The 13905-nt window shown below is 40.5% G+C and overlaps 1 protein-coding gene across 4 annotated transcripts in view; it reads left to right on the forward strand.

Annotated features, from left to right (window-relative positions):
* RNF38 (ring finger protein 38) overlaps nucleotides 1-13905 on the forward strand; it is a 129458-nt gene that overhangs the window by 55384 nt on the left and 60169 nt on the right. For 3 of the 4 annotated variants that reach the window (XM_049796327.1, XM_049796328.1, XM_049796329.1), the window contains one exon: nucleotides 13481-13551. The exons of the other annotated variant lie outside the window; for it this stretch is intronic. In XM_049796327.1, the coding sequence (XP_049652284.1) occupies nucleotides 13481-13551 (71 nt within the window). Of the gene's footprint in view, nucleotides 1-13480; nucleotides 13552-13905 lie in introns of those variants that run through there. 4 annotated transcript variants of the gene reach the window in all.

The raw sequence follows: 13905 nt of genomic DNA on the forward strand, positions 1-13905 counted from the left end.
GACTCAGAAACTCAAGACAGCTGAATCTTCAAAACGATTAATATAAAGTCCTGCAAGGATGGGAATAGAGCAGTATGAAGGGTATCTGTGTGCCCTTATTTGCTCATACCTGGCTTTTAATCCAGTTGTGTTGGTTGCTTCAGCTCCCACACAGCTGATAATAAAAACTGAATTCTATGACAAGATTAATTTTTTTTTTAATGCTTTGTGGCTTGCCAGTTTTATTTTTGTGTTCGAGGATTGATTTACTTTCAGTAAAAGTCAGCCTTGAGTTATTGAAATACTTGTTTTCTTTGCGTATGCTTTTAAGTAACTATGTTTGGATATCTTTTGGGCTTATGGTACTGCTGTTAGCTTCCTTTTGTAAATTGACAAGAACAGGAAGAAAGTTTCCTTCTTTCTGGTGGATACTGAACTTCCTGAAGGAGAGGCTTTATCTGAAAACGCACTGCTGTGTTTTGACTCCTGGATAGTATTTTCTGTGGTGGCTCTCATCCCACTATATCGCTGTATAGATGAATGTTATGCTTCACTATCGATCGGCATCAAATGTGCATACACAGGGTGAGAGCATTCTCTACTGGTCTTGTGCAGGAGGACACCTGATGAAATAGCCACCAGGGAGCAGCAGGGGGATTGTGTAACTAACCGCCAAGCAAAGCTGCCACAGGGGCTAGACACCATAAACTGGAGATGCTGTTCAGAGTGTGTTGGCAATAGTGTCATCTTTTACAGATTTGTAATCCAGAAAATGAGGTTCTTTTCCATTTCTTAATGAATTATTAATTCCTTTTGATACCTATCAGAGATAATTGTAGTGTAGGAGCTGTGAATCTTAATGTGTAGCAGAGGAGAAGAGAATGGAAAATAAAACACTGCTTGTCTTTAATCTCTGAGTCTCAAAGCATCAACCCTTGTCTCTGAAGTATCACTTTCTGTGTAGGTAAGTCTTCTAAGACTCCTGTAATACAGCAGCTAAGAGGAAGCATGTTTTTGTGCTGTAGCAGCAGAGGTAGAAGCTGCAATTTAGTTTGATACCAATTCTTCAGAAAATAATCTCAGAATGACTTTGTTATGAGAGAAGATCTAAGGACAATACTGCTCAGACAGGAGGAACTGATTCTTATGTTGTACATTTGGTTCAAGCACCTGACTGCCAAGTCCAGTGAGAGTAACCTCTTCTGAATCTGTAGACCTTGTCCCTAGCAGCATGGAAATGATCTGCAGAACATATGTATAGATAGATTGCCCCTTAAGAAACATGAGCTGACTGTGGGAGTAAGGAGGTTTTTGGAAAATTGTTCCTATCCCCACGCAAAGGTTGGCATATGTGTTAAGTGGTATTTCCTATGTCCAGGGAGTAGTTGAGGTGGTTTAGATTCATGTATCTTTTAACAGTAATCCCACAGGCACTTTTATTTCTTTGCTTTCTTTTGCAAATACCCTTTAAAAAGGGTAAAAAAAGGAGGACCCTGGGAATTACTGACCAGTCAGCCTCACCTCCCTGCCTGGTAAGATCACGGAACAGATCCTCCTGGAAGCTATGACTAATCATACGGAAGACAGTGAGGTGATTAGAGACAGCCAACATGGCTTCACCAAGCTTCACATGCCTTACTCATCTAGTGGCCTTCTACAATGGAGTGACTGCATCAGTGGACAAGGGAAGAGGTACAGATGTCATCTACCTGGACTTCTGTAAAGCCTTTGGCATGGTCCCACACAACATTCTTGCCTCTAAATTGGAGAGTTTTGATGGGTGGCCTCTGGCTCAAAACCCATGTGGAAACCAGTAACAAAGTGGTGTCCCTCAAGGGTCCATACTGGGACCAATACTATTTAATATCTTCATCAATGACATAGTAGGATTGAGTGGAACCTCAGCAAGTTTGTGGATGACACCAAGTTGAGCGGTGCAGTTGATAGGCTTGAGGGAAGGGATGCCAGTGAGACAGACCTTGACAGGCTTGAGTGGACCAATGTGAATGCCTTAAAGTTCAACAGGAACAAGCAGAAGGTCCTGCACCTGGGTTGGAGCAATCCCCAATATCAGATTGGGGGTTGAATGGATTGAAAGCAGCCCTGCAGAGAAGGACTTGGGGGATAGTGGTGGATGAAAAATTGGATGAGCCAGCAGTGTGTGCTTGCATCCCAGAAAGCCAATGCTATCCTGGGCTATATAAAAAGAAGTCTGGCCAGCAGGTCAAGGGAGGTGATTCTCCCCTTCTACTCTGCTCTCATGAGACCTGACCTGTAGTACTGCATCCAGCTCTGGGGTCCCAGTACAAGAGACACATGAACCTGTTAGTGGGTCCAGAGGAGGGCCACAAAAATGATCAGAGGGCTGAAAGACCTCTCCTGTGAAGAAAGGCTGAGTGTGTTGGTGTTGTTAAGCCTAGAGAAGAGAAGGCTCTGGAGTGATCTTATTGCAGCCTTTCAATACTTAAAAGGGGGCTTGTAGGAAAGATGGGGAGAGACTTTTTACTAAGGCCTGTAGTGATAGGACAAGGGGCAATGGTTTTAAACTGAAAGAGGGTAGATTTAGGAATACAAGGAGGATATAAGGAAGAAAGTTTTTACGATGAGGATGGAGAAACACTGGAACAGGTTGCCCTTTTTTGGGTATTGTCGGGAATTGTGGGTGTCTGTAAAAGGAACTAGGCCTTAAGCCTCATTGTTTTAAGACTATTTGCTTTGTTGCATAAGACTATTTATATTAGATATGTAACTAATGATTAGAAATTGGTTTAGAGAAGATTAATAGAATGCAGGTGCATATAAAACAATATCTATGAGTTGCTTAATTGTTTATAAGACTCTCACTTCATGGCTGGCTTAGAATCCAGTCAAGCTGAATCAACAGAGAAAGGATCATACATTTTAGACCTAAGACATGAGAGTAAGTGATTAACTTTAGAATAAGATAAATTAATAGCATAACCTGAGTAGTTTTCTTGGAGACCCATAGATACCTTTGAAGTGTAAGAAGATAAGTGATGATGGTGACCGGACTTTCTGCCCCTGACCACCAATCCCAGAAGAACTAAGACTTGAGAATGGAGAATGGATGAGATAATATGATGGATGATATTGATGTGAGAAGAGAGAATCGACTGGAAAATTACAGAGACTTTGGATTGGGACAATGGATGGCAGAAGTATATAAAAGATTTGAAAACTTTTGGAGGGTTGCCATTCACTGCAGTGGTGGCCCAACTCTGATTTGTGAATAAAGCAAACCTAGAGAAACCCACGTTCATAAATTCTTTTAACAGTGTCCTGTCATTGGAAGTGTTCAAGGTCAGGTTGGATGGTGCTTTGAGCAACCTGATCTAATGAAAGCTGTTGCAGCCCATGTCAGGGAGAGTAGACTAGATGATATTTAAAGGTCCTTTCAAATCCAAACCATTTTATGATTCTTTGAAATTAGCTTGTGCCCTATTGAATGTAAACCACGGTGAATTTCCCTGGAGACTACTTGAGCAGTCATCTGATGCAGGGCTTGCGGTTGCAAAATTCTTAAATGGTCTCCTAGTCTTTATTTACTTGCATGTTTGACACTTGCATGAGATAGCAAGAAACTGTGATTTTTATGAACTCAGTTCATCAGAGACAGGATGATACAAAGATAACAGAGAAGGAATGGTCTAACTGTATCCTGTAATCAAACTTATCTTTGAACAGCTTCTATTTATAAACAGTGTATACTAAATACTTATGATAGAAGTTTTACACTGGAGTGGCAAAGCAAATGGGAATGATATTATAAACAGTGTCATATTGTATCCAAATTGAAGAAGTGGCTTTAGATTTATATTTTGAAGTAGGCCTTGATTGAAAACTAAAATGCCATTTGTGGGGGGATAGTAGAAACCTGGTAACAGATGCATAATTCTAGCAGCATTTTTTTTTTATTTTTTTTTTAGAATAGCCTTATAATAACAGATTAGAACTTCCTCTATGGTATCGCTTTCGGAAAATCACTTCTTAGTCTCAGGTCATAGAAGTTGTCCTCAGAATAGAAAGTGACTTCCTACTTTTGGCCCTATAGTTAAATAGCTTATTTGACATAAATAGTGCTTTTCCCTTACTGCTTTACATAGTTGGTTTTTGTCTGTGTCATATTATTACAAACCAGACATAACAACCTGCTAACAGATTTTGTTGATGCTTTGCTGTGTAGTCTCATCAGTTACACTCCATCTCCTGACATTTTGAGTACTAAGAGTTCTGGTAAAATAGTGATAATGTGTTTATGCATGTAATAGTACTTCTGCATTAACCTAATTTCCTGAAGATATTATTGCTGCTGTAAAATTTTTCCCTGGGTGACTTCTTGCTGAACTGCTACTTGAATTAAGCAGTAAAAAACTGATCCCCAGAGCAAAGCATACAGCTGTCAATAAGCTTAGGGGAAACGTTCCTTGCTTTTGTATGTGCACTGTAAAGATATGAAAATAACAAATTTTAAAATACTAGTTTTGCACTTGCATGAAATCCAAAATAGAATCTGAGTAATGTTTGAGATGAAAAAAGGTAACAGTAAGGACTTACTTTTGATGTGTTTCAATATTTTTTTAAATAACAAAGTTGAATGTTGAAGAATGTTCCAAAGGTCTGTTTCTCATGTACAATAATTTCATTTTTGTAGGGAGTTTTACAGTGCATAGAGACAGAATTTATAAAAGTAGACATGAATTCCCTAACACCTTTGATGTCAAAAATTCTTTAAATGTCGGCAGAGATGTTCATTTTATTTGAAGCCTGACTGAATGTCAGTTATTTACCCTAGGCATGCTGGTTAGTATAGTTTAGGCATATAAATCTTGTGGAAGAAGAAATCATTTTAATAATTTGGCAATAAAACTTTATATGCTCATTGAAAGCCTTTGCTTATCCAGTAATGCTGCATTGTTGGTTGAGGAAAAATTTTCTGATGTTGTACTTGATATCTGACTTTTAGCTGCAAATCTAGGGTACATGGGCAAGCATGTTGCTGATGGGTTGGATCCCTGAGACACTTTAGTGTGGAAGTGACTCAGATTTCCACACAGACATGTGCTTACCTTAAAAATATGCAAATCCTTTCAGAATTTGGACCATGCAGTGTGAAGCTGGATGGCTGCCAAAGCAGTGGCCTCTCCCTGTGTGAGACTGTTACAAAGGGGGTGAAACAGTGTGGTCAAGCCTGTGGATTACAAGTCCATCTGAAGCGTAGCTGTTCCCACTCTTCACTAGAAAAGATGGAGCTGCTAAAGTTAATGCAGAAGGAGGAGAGCAACAGCTAGGCCACAGTGGTTTCCTCTATGAGGTGATGGGGCCATTATTATAAGCTTGTTTGCAAGCACAGGAAAAGAGTGTGTAGATGGGGTTATATTCCAACCACTACTGTGAGGGCCATTTTGTGGACAGTTCCTGGAGTAAGCAGTCCAGTTTGTATTTGTAAATTTAAATCATTACATTTGAATCATATGTTCTTTGTTTGAAGTATTGAAGTATTTATGCAGACTTGTAGAGAGAGACACAGCAGAAACCTCAGGTAAAAAGTTCCTTCTTCAGTACTGATTTATAGATGAGCTCTGTTTATGAAGCTTAGAGGCCTGCCTCAGTATTCAGGCCTGTTGCTGTGTTAAAGTAACTTTCTTTGTTCCTTTTTTAAGTTCTGCCATTGTTAAAAATATATCAGACATTAAGTTTTTAAAATACAAAGTCTTTCCTTCAGGTTTCTTTCCTGTTCTCCTAAAACATCTGAGAGGTGTCATTCAGTCAGGAGTGTGACTGGAAGGTCTACCTAACTTACATGAAATAAACATGGGCCCAGATTTCATTGTGAGTTTACAGTTGTATCATTTTCACCCCATTTCCTGCTGATTATTAAGCATGCAGTGTGTTTTCCTGATAGCTGAAGGAAAAGCTGAGGGAGCTTATCTTGCAGACTCTTACCATGTTTTCTGATGCTTAGAAAAGAAAAGTTTTCACTGGGTATGTGGAATTGAGGACAGCATCCCTCAGCTGGGCATTATGGTGAGGAGAAGGGGCTGGCAGGTTTACCAAGTGAGGCTGATGAGGCAGCAGGTGGAACAGGGGAGACCACAAGTCAGAAAACACCAGCAGACCTATGCTGTGTGCAGTTGAACAAGAGCATGGATTTCTTGGCAGGCAGAGGAAGCAGGAGGAAGGGGAGAAGAGAAGTTTAGGAGGCATTTTACTTTTTTTCTTGTCTAGTGACTTTAGGCTGCTTCCTGGCTAGGATGTCATCCAGAGCCTCTTAGATATGTGTACTGTATGCTCAGGAGTTGCTTAAAAGTTAACAATGGTGTGCCATATCACAGAGGTGAAAAATATTAGCTCTTCCCAGTATGTAATAAATTCTTGCCACAACAGAAGTTAAAATGAATGCAAACCTCTGGGAAACCTGGGGAATTTCAATTTTTTTTTTAATTTATAAAAAGAAGAGTGGAGGAAAAGAGGGAAGAATGGCAATTCTAATATGCATTATATGCAGCTTGCACAGCTGCAACCCCCAGGCAAGATGCAACATGTTTCTTCTTCATGGTCAGAGTTGCATGGATAGGAAGAAAAAAAAATTGCTAAGTGCTATAATACAGTTAAATTGTAGCCATCTCATACTTGACCAGCCCAAGTAGCTATATCATTTCTTGAACTCACCTCTAACTTTTTCATTGTAATAGCAAAATACTCTGTTTACCTGTTAAGTAACTTCTTCACTGCAGTTTGAAAGACTCTTGAATTAGAAGGAACATCTAAAATCTAAATAGTATGTCGCTAACAGAGTATTGTTGACTAGCAGATGATGGACATCTGCAGGATTGGTTTGCATTACTTTCTTTTGGAAGTTTAGGCTCCTGGAACACCTCTTGATTCTTTTCCTTGCATCTTTTCAAGTAGACTGGCCATCCATGGTTGTATCTCACCAGAATATATATACTCTACTGAACTCACAGGCTTTTTAAAGGGACTGGTTGATTAACAGTCTAAACTTGCTCCAGTTCAGACTTTGTTTCCATGCATTTGCTACTTTGCAAACTCTAGCCTGCAAATCTAATACTTACCCCAGAACTCCTCTGATTATGTGTCCTGGTTTAACCCCAGCCAGCAACTAAGTGCCATGCAGCTGCTCACTCACTCCCCGCCCCCCCGCCCAGTGGGATGTGGGAGAAAATCGGGAAAAGAAGTAAAACTCATGGGTTGAGATAAGAACAGTTTAATAGAATATAAAAAGAAGAAACTAATAATTACAATGATAACACTAATAAAATGACAACAGTAATAATAAAAGGACTGGAATGTACAAATGATGCACAGTGCAATTGCTCACCACCCGCCCGATCAACGCCCAGTTAGTCCCCGAGTGCCAATCCCCCGCCTCCACTCCTCCCAGTTTATATACTAGATGTGACATCACATGGTATGGAATACACCGTTGGCCAGTTTGGGTCAGTTGTCCTGGCTGTGCCCTGTGCCAACTTCTTGTGCCCCTCCAGCCTTCTCGCTGGCTGGCATGAGAAGCTGAAAAATCCTTGACTTTAGACTAAACATTACTGACCAAGGACTGAAAACATCAGTGTTATCAACATTCTTCTTGTACTGAACTCAAAACATAGCACTGTACCAGCTACTAGGAAGACAATTAACTCTATCCCAGCTGAAACCAGGACATTATGCAAGTTAGTGAAGCTCAACAGCATCACTCTAAAGTAAGTTTAGTAGTACAGGTGGCATACACAGATGTTTTCCTAGTCAGACTGGTGCTGGGGAGGGGAGGCAATGAGTGTACTAATCAGTATCATTCATTTAAGCGATGAGATACTTCCAGTAGCTCTGAAATGACTGAATTAAAAGGACTGAACTACTACCTCTTTTTTCCCTTGGACTAGCATTGTGTAAGTTTGGACTGTTTAATATTGGCAGGCATGAAGCAGGCCATTCAAACCTGATGTTAATTCTCATCACAATGCACAAGTTAGGCAGAAACCATGAAATTCTGAAGATTCTTTTTGGTGTTCGGTTTAATGCATGGGTTTAGAAAGAAAACAATCCCTTTCCTGTCATAGCTGAGGAGTGCAGCACTCTTTCTTTCTTGCTTATTACAAGAACTGATGTTTCTCCTGGAGTTTAAGACATAATGTTAAGCAAGGTTTCTCACTTAGACTTCAAAAAGGGAGTGTGTTGTGGTTTAAGCCCAGCCGGCAACAAAGCACCATGAGGCTGCTCGCTCACCACTCCTCCCACAACCCCAGTGGGATGATGAGGAGATGATATTAACAAAAAGCTTATGGGTGGAGGCAAGGACAGGGAGGGATCACTCACCGATTATGTTCACGGGCAAAAACCAGACTCGACTTGGGGGAAAAACCAAAATCAATTTAATTTGTTACCATTCAAATCAAAACAGGATAACAAGAAGTAAACTCAAATCTTAGAACACCTTCCCCCCACGCCTCCTTCCTTCCCAGCTCAACTCCACTCCTGGTTCTCTCTACCTCCTCCCCCCGGCTGCACAGGGGAACAGGGGTGGGGGTTGGGGTCAGTTCATCACACGTTGTCTCTGCCAATCCTTCCTCCTCAGGGGGAGGAGGACTTCTCACTTGTCCCCTGCTCCACCGTGGGGTCCCTCCCGCGGGAGACAGTGCTTCACAAACTTATTCATATAGAACTGCAGCCCGTGGGAAGGACTCAACGTTGGAGAAGTTCGTGAAGGACGGTCTCCCATGGGAGGGACTCCACGGTGGAGCAGGGGATGGCCGAGAGTCCTCCTCCCCCTGAGGAGGAAGGAGCGGCAGAGACAAGGTGTGATGAACTGACCCCAACCCCAATTCCCCATCCCCCTGCACGGCCACGGGGAGGAGGTGAAGAGAGAACTGGGAGTGGGGTTGAGGTGGGAATTAGGGAGGAGTGGGGGGAAGGTGTTATAAGGTTTGGTTTTACTTCATAATATCCTTGTTTTGCTTTGATTTGTAGTAAATTAAATTGATTTAGTTTCTTCCCCAAGTTGAGCCTGTCTTTTGCCTGTGACCATAAGTGGTGAGTGATCCCTCCCTGTCCTTGTATCAACCCATGAGCCTGCCTTTATGTTTTCTCCTCATACCACTGTGGCCGGGGAGGGAGGAGTGAGCAGCTTCATGGTGCTTTGTTACCGGCTGGGCTGAAATCATGACAATATGTTATCCCAGAGGCGATACCAGCATCACTGATGGGCTCAGCCTTGGCCAGAGGCAGGTCTGACCTGGAGCCAGGGAAGCTTCTAGCAGCTTCTCACAGTTATCCACCCCTGTGGCCACTCCCCCACTACCAAAACCCCACCACACAACCCCAAAACAGAGTGAAAAATAATTTAACTGCATTTAAAGTGGTAAAAGACAAATTCAAGTTTGTCCTTGAGTCTTTGAGACTTTGCGTGTCTCTGTACTACATATAGATAACGTGTGTACACATGCACACACACATACATATACACAAGAACATATGTGTGCATCACTTGAAGGGCATTACTCTGTACCCTGTCCTGATATTATTAATGCTGAAGGGGTGGCTGATCTGTTTCATGGATGCCTATGGTCTTTCAGATGTGTCTCAGCATAAATTGAGGCTACAGTTTTGTCACCTAGGTATTAGAAGCTGTGAGTCTGAGTAAACAAGCTGACTGTTACAAAGTGCCCTGTTACTTGCACAGCAGGGAGACTGCTTTGGATCCCCGGAGAGAGAGTTCAGGCTGAGATGTTGCTTGAGGAGATGATGGGCCTTAGACCTCATAGTTGCACCTCCTGAATACTGCAGCATTTGGGAACTTGCTGTGGGCAGTGGCCCACATGCCACATTCTATCGCTTACATAGGAGTCTTACTGGCATTCTTCCCCAGTCTCAGTCAGCTTTGTAGCAGAGGTAATGCTTCAGTCAGAATTAAAGCCTTGCTTGTAATAGCCCTAGGATCTGCTATCCCTAAGGTGCAATTAGTCTTGAGCTGGTCTGAAATTCAGTGTAAATTTGGGGATATGAAGGTAGTTTAACTGAGTTTTTATCTACTGCCTGCAGTCAGGGTAATGTAAATTGGTTTATAGTTCCTTGCAGTCCTCCAGCATTGTTTCCCTGTTAAACCACAGTTGAAAACCGTGTGGTGATGCAGATTCTGACTGTTGATCTTCCTTGCAGGTGGGTGAAAGATGATTAACCTTTCTTCAGGTCTGTCTCGGTGTAATCTCTTTCTCAGAAAGAAAATGCTTTAACAACATGATAATTATTAAAAACTGCCCAGTTTGGGGGGGGGGGGGGGGGGGGCTCTTAAATAAAATTTAAAAAGTCAGGCAAACTATAGGATTTCCTCCTGTATAACAATATTATAGATTGCACTGTTCTGGCGCAGAGCCTTTAGCTGGTAATCCTCTGTGTCAGTGTCCCCAGATCTGTTACTTCTGCTGGCCCCATTCAAGGGACTGCATTATCAGTGCTGTCTTTCAAAGAAACCCTTTTCCAAGGCTGCTTTTGGTGAGCTTGTTGGGGAGATTAGCCACCTCTTTGGTGCAAAGCAGCCAGGATGTCTGTAAAATCTTTACTTTCGACAGTTAAGGGATTGTGTCTTATATCTTGCTATTGAACTGTAGGGTATTAGTAAGTAGTTGACCAGAAATGAAACAAATATGGTATGAAGATCATGAAAGACGCTGGTTTTAATTTTTTTTAAAATTTTTTTTTAGGAAAGCATTGCTGTACCCTGTGCTAACTGCATTTGGTTGTCTGCAGCTCTGTTTATAGAACAGTTGAGTATGATTGAAACATGTAGATAAAACCCAAACTAATTTTTTTCTTGGTAATGTAGATATGTTAGAATTGAAGCTATGGCAACATGAAATCTAATGGGCTGCCCAGGTGTCCTATGTTGTACTTACTAACTTAAAGCTGTACTACTGCAGCTGTGCTGCTACTGCTGGTGTCCCTTATAGCTAGAACAAAGCCAATTTATCATTGTGATTGTGTATGTGATCACTGTTCTTGTAAAGCCTATAATGTAGCCTGTAACACAAGGTCCACATTTATGAGTTTAATTTAGTAGAGAACAAGTTTTAGGTGATGTTGAGGTTAGACGTAGGCACTGCACCGCCTCTGGAAATTTCTCTCATTATCCAAATGCATAGATGCCCAAAACAAATTTATATGTATTTGCTGTAATTTGGCAGAACTGAACTATTTTAATTATATGCTGCCTGTCTTTTTTTATCTTAGACTAATCCAAGAGGTCATATTTTACTTCAGTTCTGCCTCTGGGGTAACACTGTGTTAAGGATAAGGCTCGACATTTTTCTGCCCATTACCCCATAACATTTTTAGCTTGCCTTTCAGCTTGAATTGATTCCAAATTTCAAGAAAGCATATCGGTGTTCCTAGTGAAAACACTTGTGTTTTGTACCAGTCTAAATCAAATGGGAAGGGAACTTTGCATGTTTTGAACAGTTTAAAACTGATCCTCTTTTCCCTTTTCACCCTGAAACTTCAACTATATAGTGATTTCTTCTTTGTTCTCCCTTCCTACAAAAATACACAGTATGAGCATGCTTTGCTGCTGTTCAAGGTAGTACAGCCAGAGTCAAAGACCCCTATGGCAAAATAACTTCTTTTTTCTGAAGTGGTAAGTCAAAAAGAAGCTAATTTTATGAAGTTCTGTGTTTGGGGCCAAATTTTTTTTTTTTGTTAGGTACAAGAATAATTGTCCAAAAATCAGCTTGTGTGTTTGTGGGGGGTTTTTTTAATTGACAGTTTTGTCTGAACACGCCAGCTAGCCAGCTAACTCACTAAGAACTCAGGAATTCAGTCTTTACATCAGCATTGACAAAAGTTTCACCAAGGAACCTAACTGGCATTTCTTATGTAATTTTATGACAAAAGTCTTGATTGTGCCTTGGACTGTATACTGATCAATTTGCAGAGGGGAAGTAGTGTTTTGTCCAAAATTATCAGTTGGAGGTTAAGTGATTTTTTAATTTTTTTTTTTTCTCCCCTCAATGAAAAGAACTAAATCAATTTTCATGTTTGCCTAAGAACTACGAAAAGAACTAAATCAGTTTCATGTTTTTATCTGTCTTGTTGATTGTGTTACAATCAGAAAAGGCCCTCAAGCTGTCTGTTGTTGATTTTTCTTCTCCAGTATTCAGTTTACTGCTTCTTTCTCTTCTCAGTACATTATTTCTTAAACTTTGTTGGTAGCTTTAAGGTAACTCTGGCTTGTCAGAAGTGCAGAGTAGTGTAGAAGCGCAGGTGAATTCTCAGAAGCCAGAGTTCTGCTGCATCATGATCTCCAGCAACATTTTAAACAAACAAACAAAAAGTCTAAACAAAACAGCCTATGGCTGGCTGCCTCCTTAATTATCTTCTTTGATCAGTTCTGTCCAGGTCCAAAACAACAGATGGACTGCAAAGCTTTATGACAAACTTTCTCTGGGGAATTTACTGTAAATGTTACAGAATAGGACTACTAACATTTCAAAATTATAACAGAAGGACCACAAGAAACTTGTGGAGAAAAGTTCTAGGTAGATCTTCTGTAAGGAAAATCATGAAATGGTGTAGCTTTACAAATCAGAGTCGTATTTTTCCCTCACTTCTTAAGAATTGTTTTGCTCAGTATTTGCAGGAAGAAGTCATCTTAGGGAAGCATAAATTCAACAATAGCAGTTACCCCACTCCTGTACTTTCTGAGCAAGGAAACAGCACATTAAATAAAACTTTACAGTGTGAGTAAGTTCTGTAAATCTGTTTGAGAATCTGTATGGATGGAGTCAAACATTAGTTTTGTCTTCCTCCTTGGCCAGAAGTCTCAGGACTGGGGTAAGCCTTTGTAGAGATGTGCTGTCTCTTTTTTCCTAGGCATAAAGAAACCTGTGGAAGGACCTTAAGCAGGCAGAACAAGAAGGGGTAAACAAGAAGGGGTAAACAAGAAGGGGTATCGTTAAAACTTTTCTGCTTTGACCTTGGATTTTTCCACTCCCTTATTCCTAACATAGCACTGGAAAGACTGCTGGTTTGTGGCTACCCAGGGTGCTGAAATTTTCTGTAGTAAAGGATATGGGACAGGACTCCACTGTCTAAACATGAAGTGTGTAGCTTTTCCTTATTTATATGTGTGTGTATGTACTTCACTGCATATGTTTGGTTTAGACTGATGAACTAGTTCTGATTTTATTCTGTTTAGAATGTTTAGAAAATTAGAAACATTTAGAAAATGTTTAGAAAAATTATATATGTGAAGACGTTGTTGGTAGACTGTGCAAAATGTGACTGATGCTTGTTTCGTTACCAGAATTGCATGCATGACTTGTCAGACATAGCTGTTTGGCAACTAAATCTCTCTTCTCTGTGGGGAAAAAAAGAATGTTTGCTAAATTTGTCTTTATTTTTAGCTTTCACGGGAATTGGGTTATCTTTTTAATGTTTTTTTTCTTTCTCTCCCCCCCCCCCCCCCCCCTTGTAGGTAGCATTGGTACATCCTTTCAATGCCACTCAATCCATCAAGATCATATTTGTAATGATGACGGTGACAAGGTGAGGCTTACATAAATGTTTCCTTCACAAGATGCATATGCATTGGGGTTTTTTATGTATTGCTTTTACTATACAATCAGGTATAGCAGTCAGTTTTCAGAGTTACTGTTTGAACTGTCTCTAGCATATTAAGAAATATATTTTACTCAAGACAATCCTTTAGCCAGTTAAGGAGAAATTTGTCTTTAGTACTGTGCTTTTCTTTTTGCTTGTATTCCTTTGGTATTCTAAACAGTTGTGATTTGCCATATTGACACCCTCAGTTAACAAAGAAGGCAATGGTTTTGCTACTTTTTAGGTAAGGTAGGATGTCTTCTTGCTTCTGACTTCAGAGGTTAGAGCCTAGCTAAGTGT

The sequence above is a fragment of the Accipiter gentilis genome, chromosome Z (assembly GCF_929443795.1).
Source record: "Accipiter gentilis chromosome Z, bAccGen1.1, whole genome shotgun sequence".
NCBI classification, from domain to species: Eukaryota; Metazoa; Chordata; class Aves; order Accipitriformes; family Accipitridae; genus Astur; species Astur gentilis.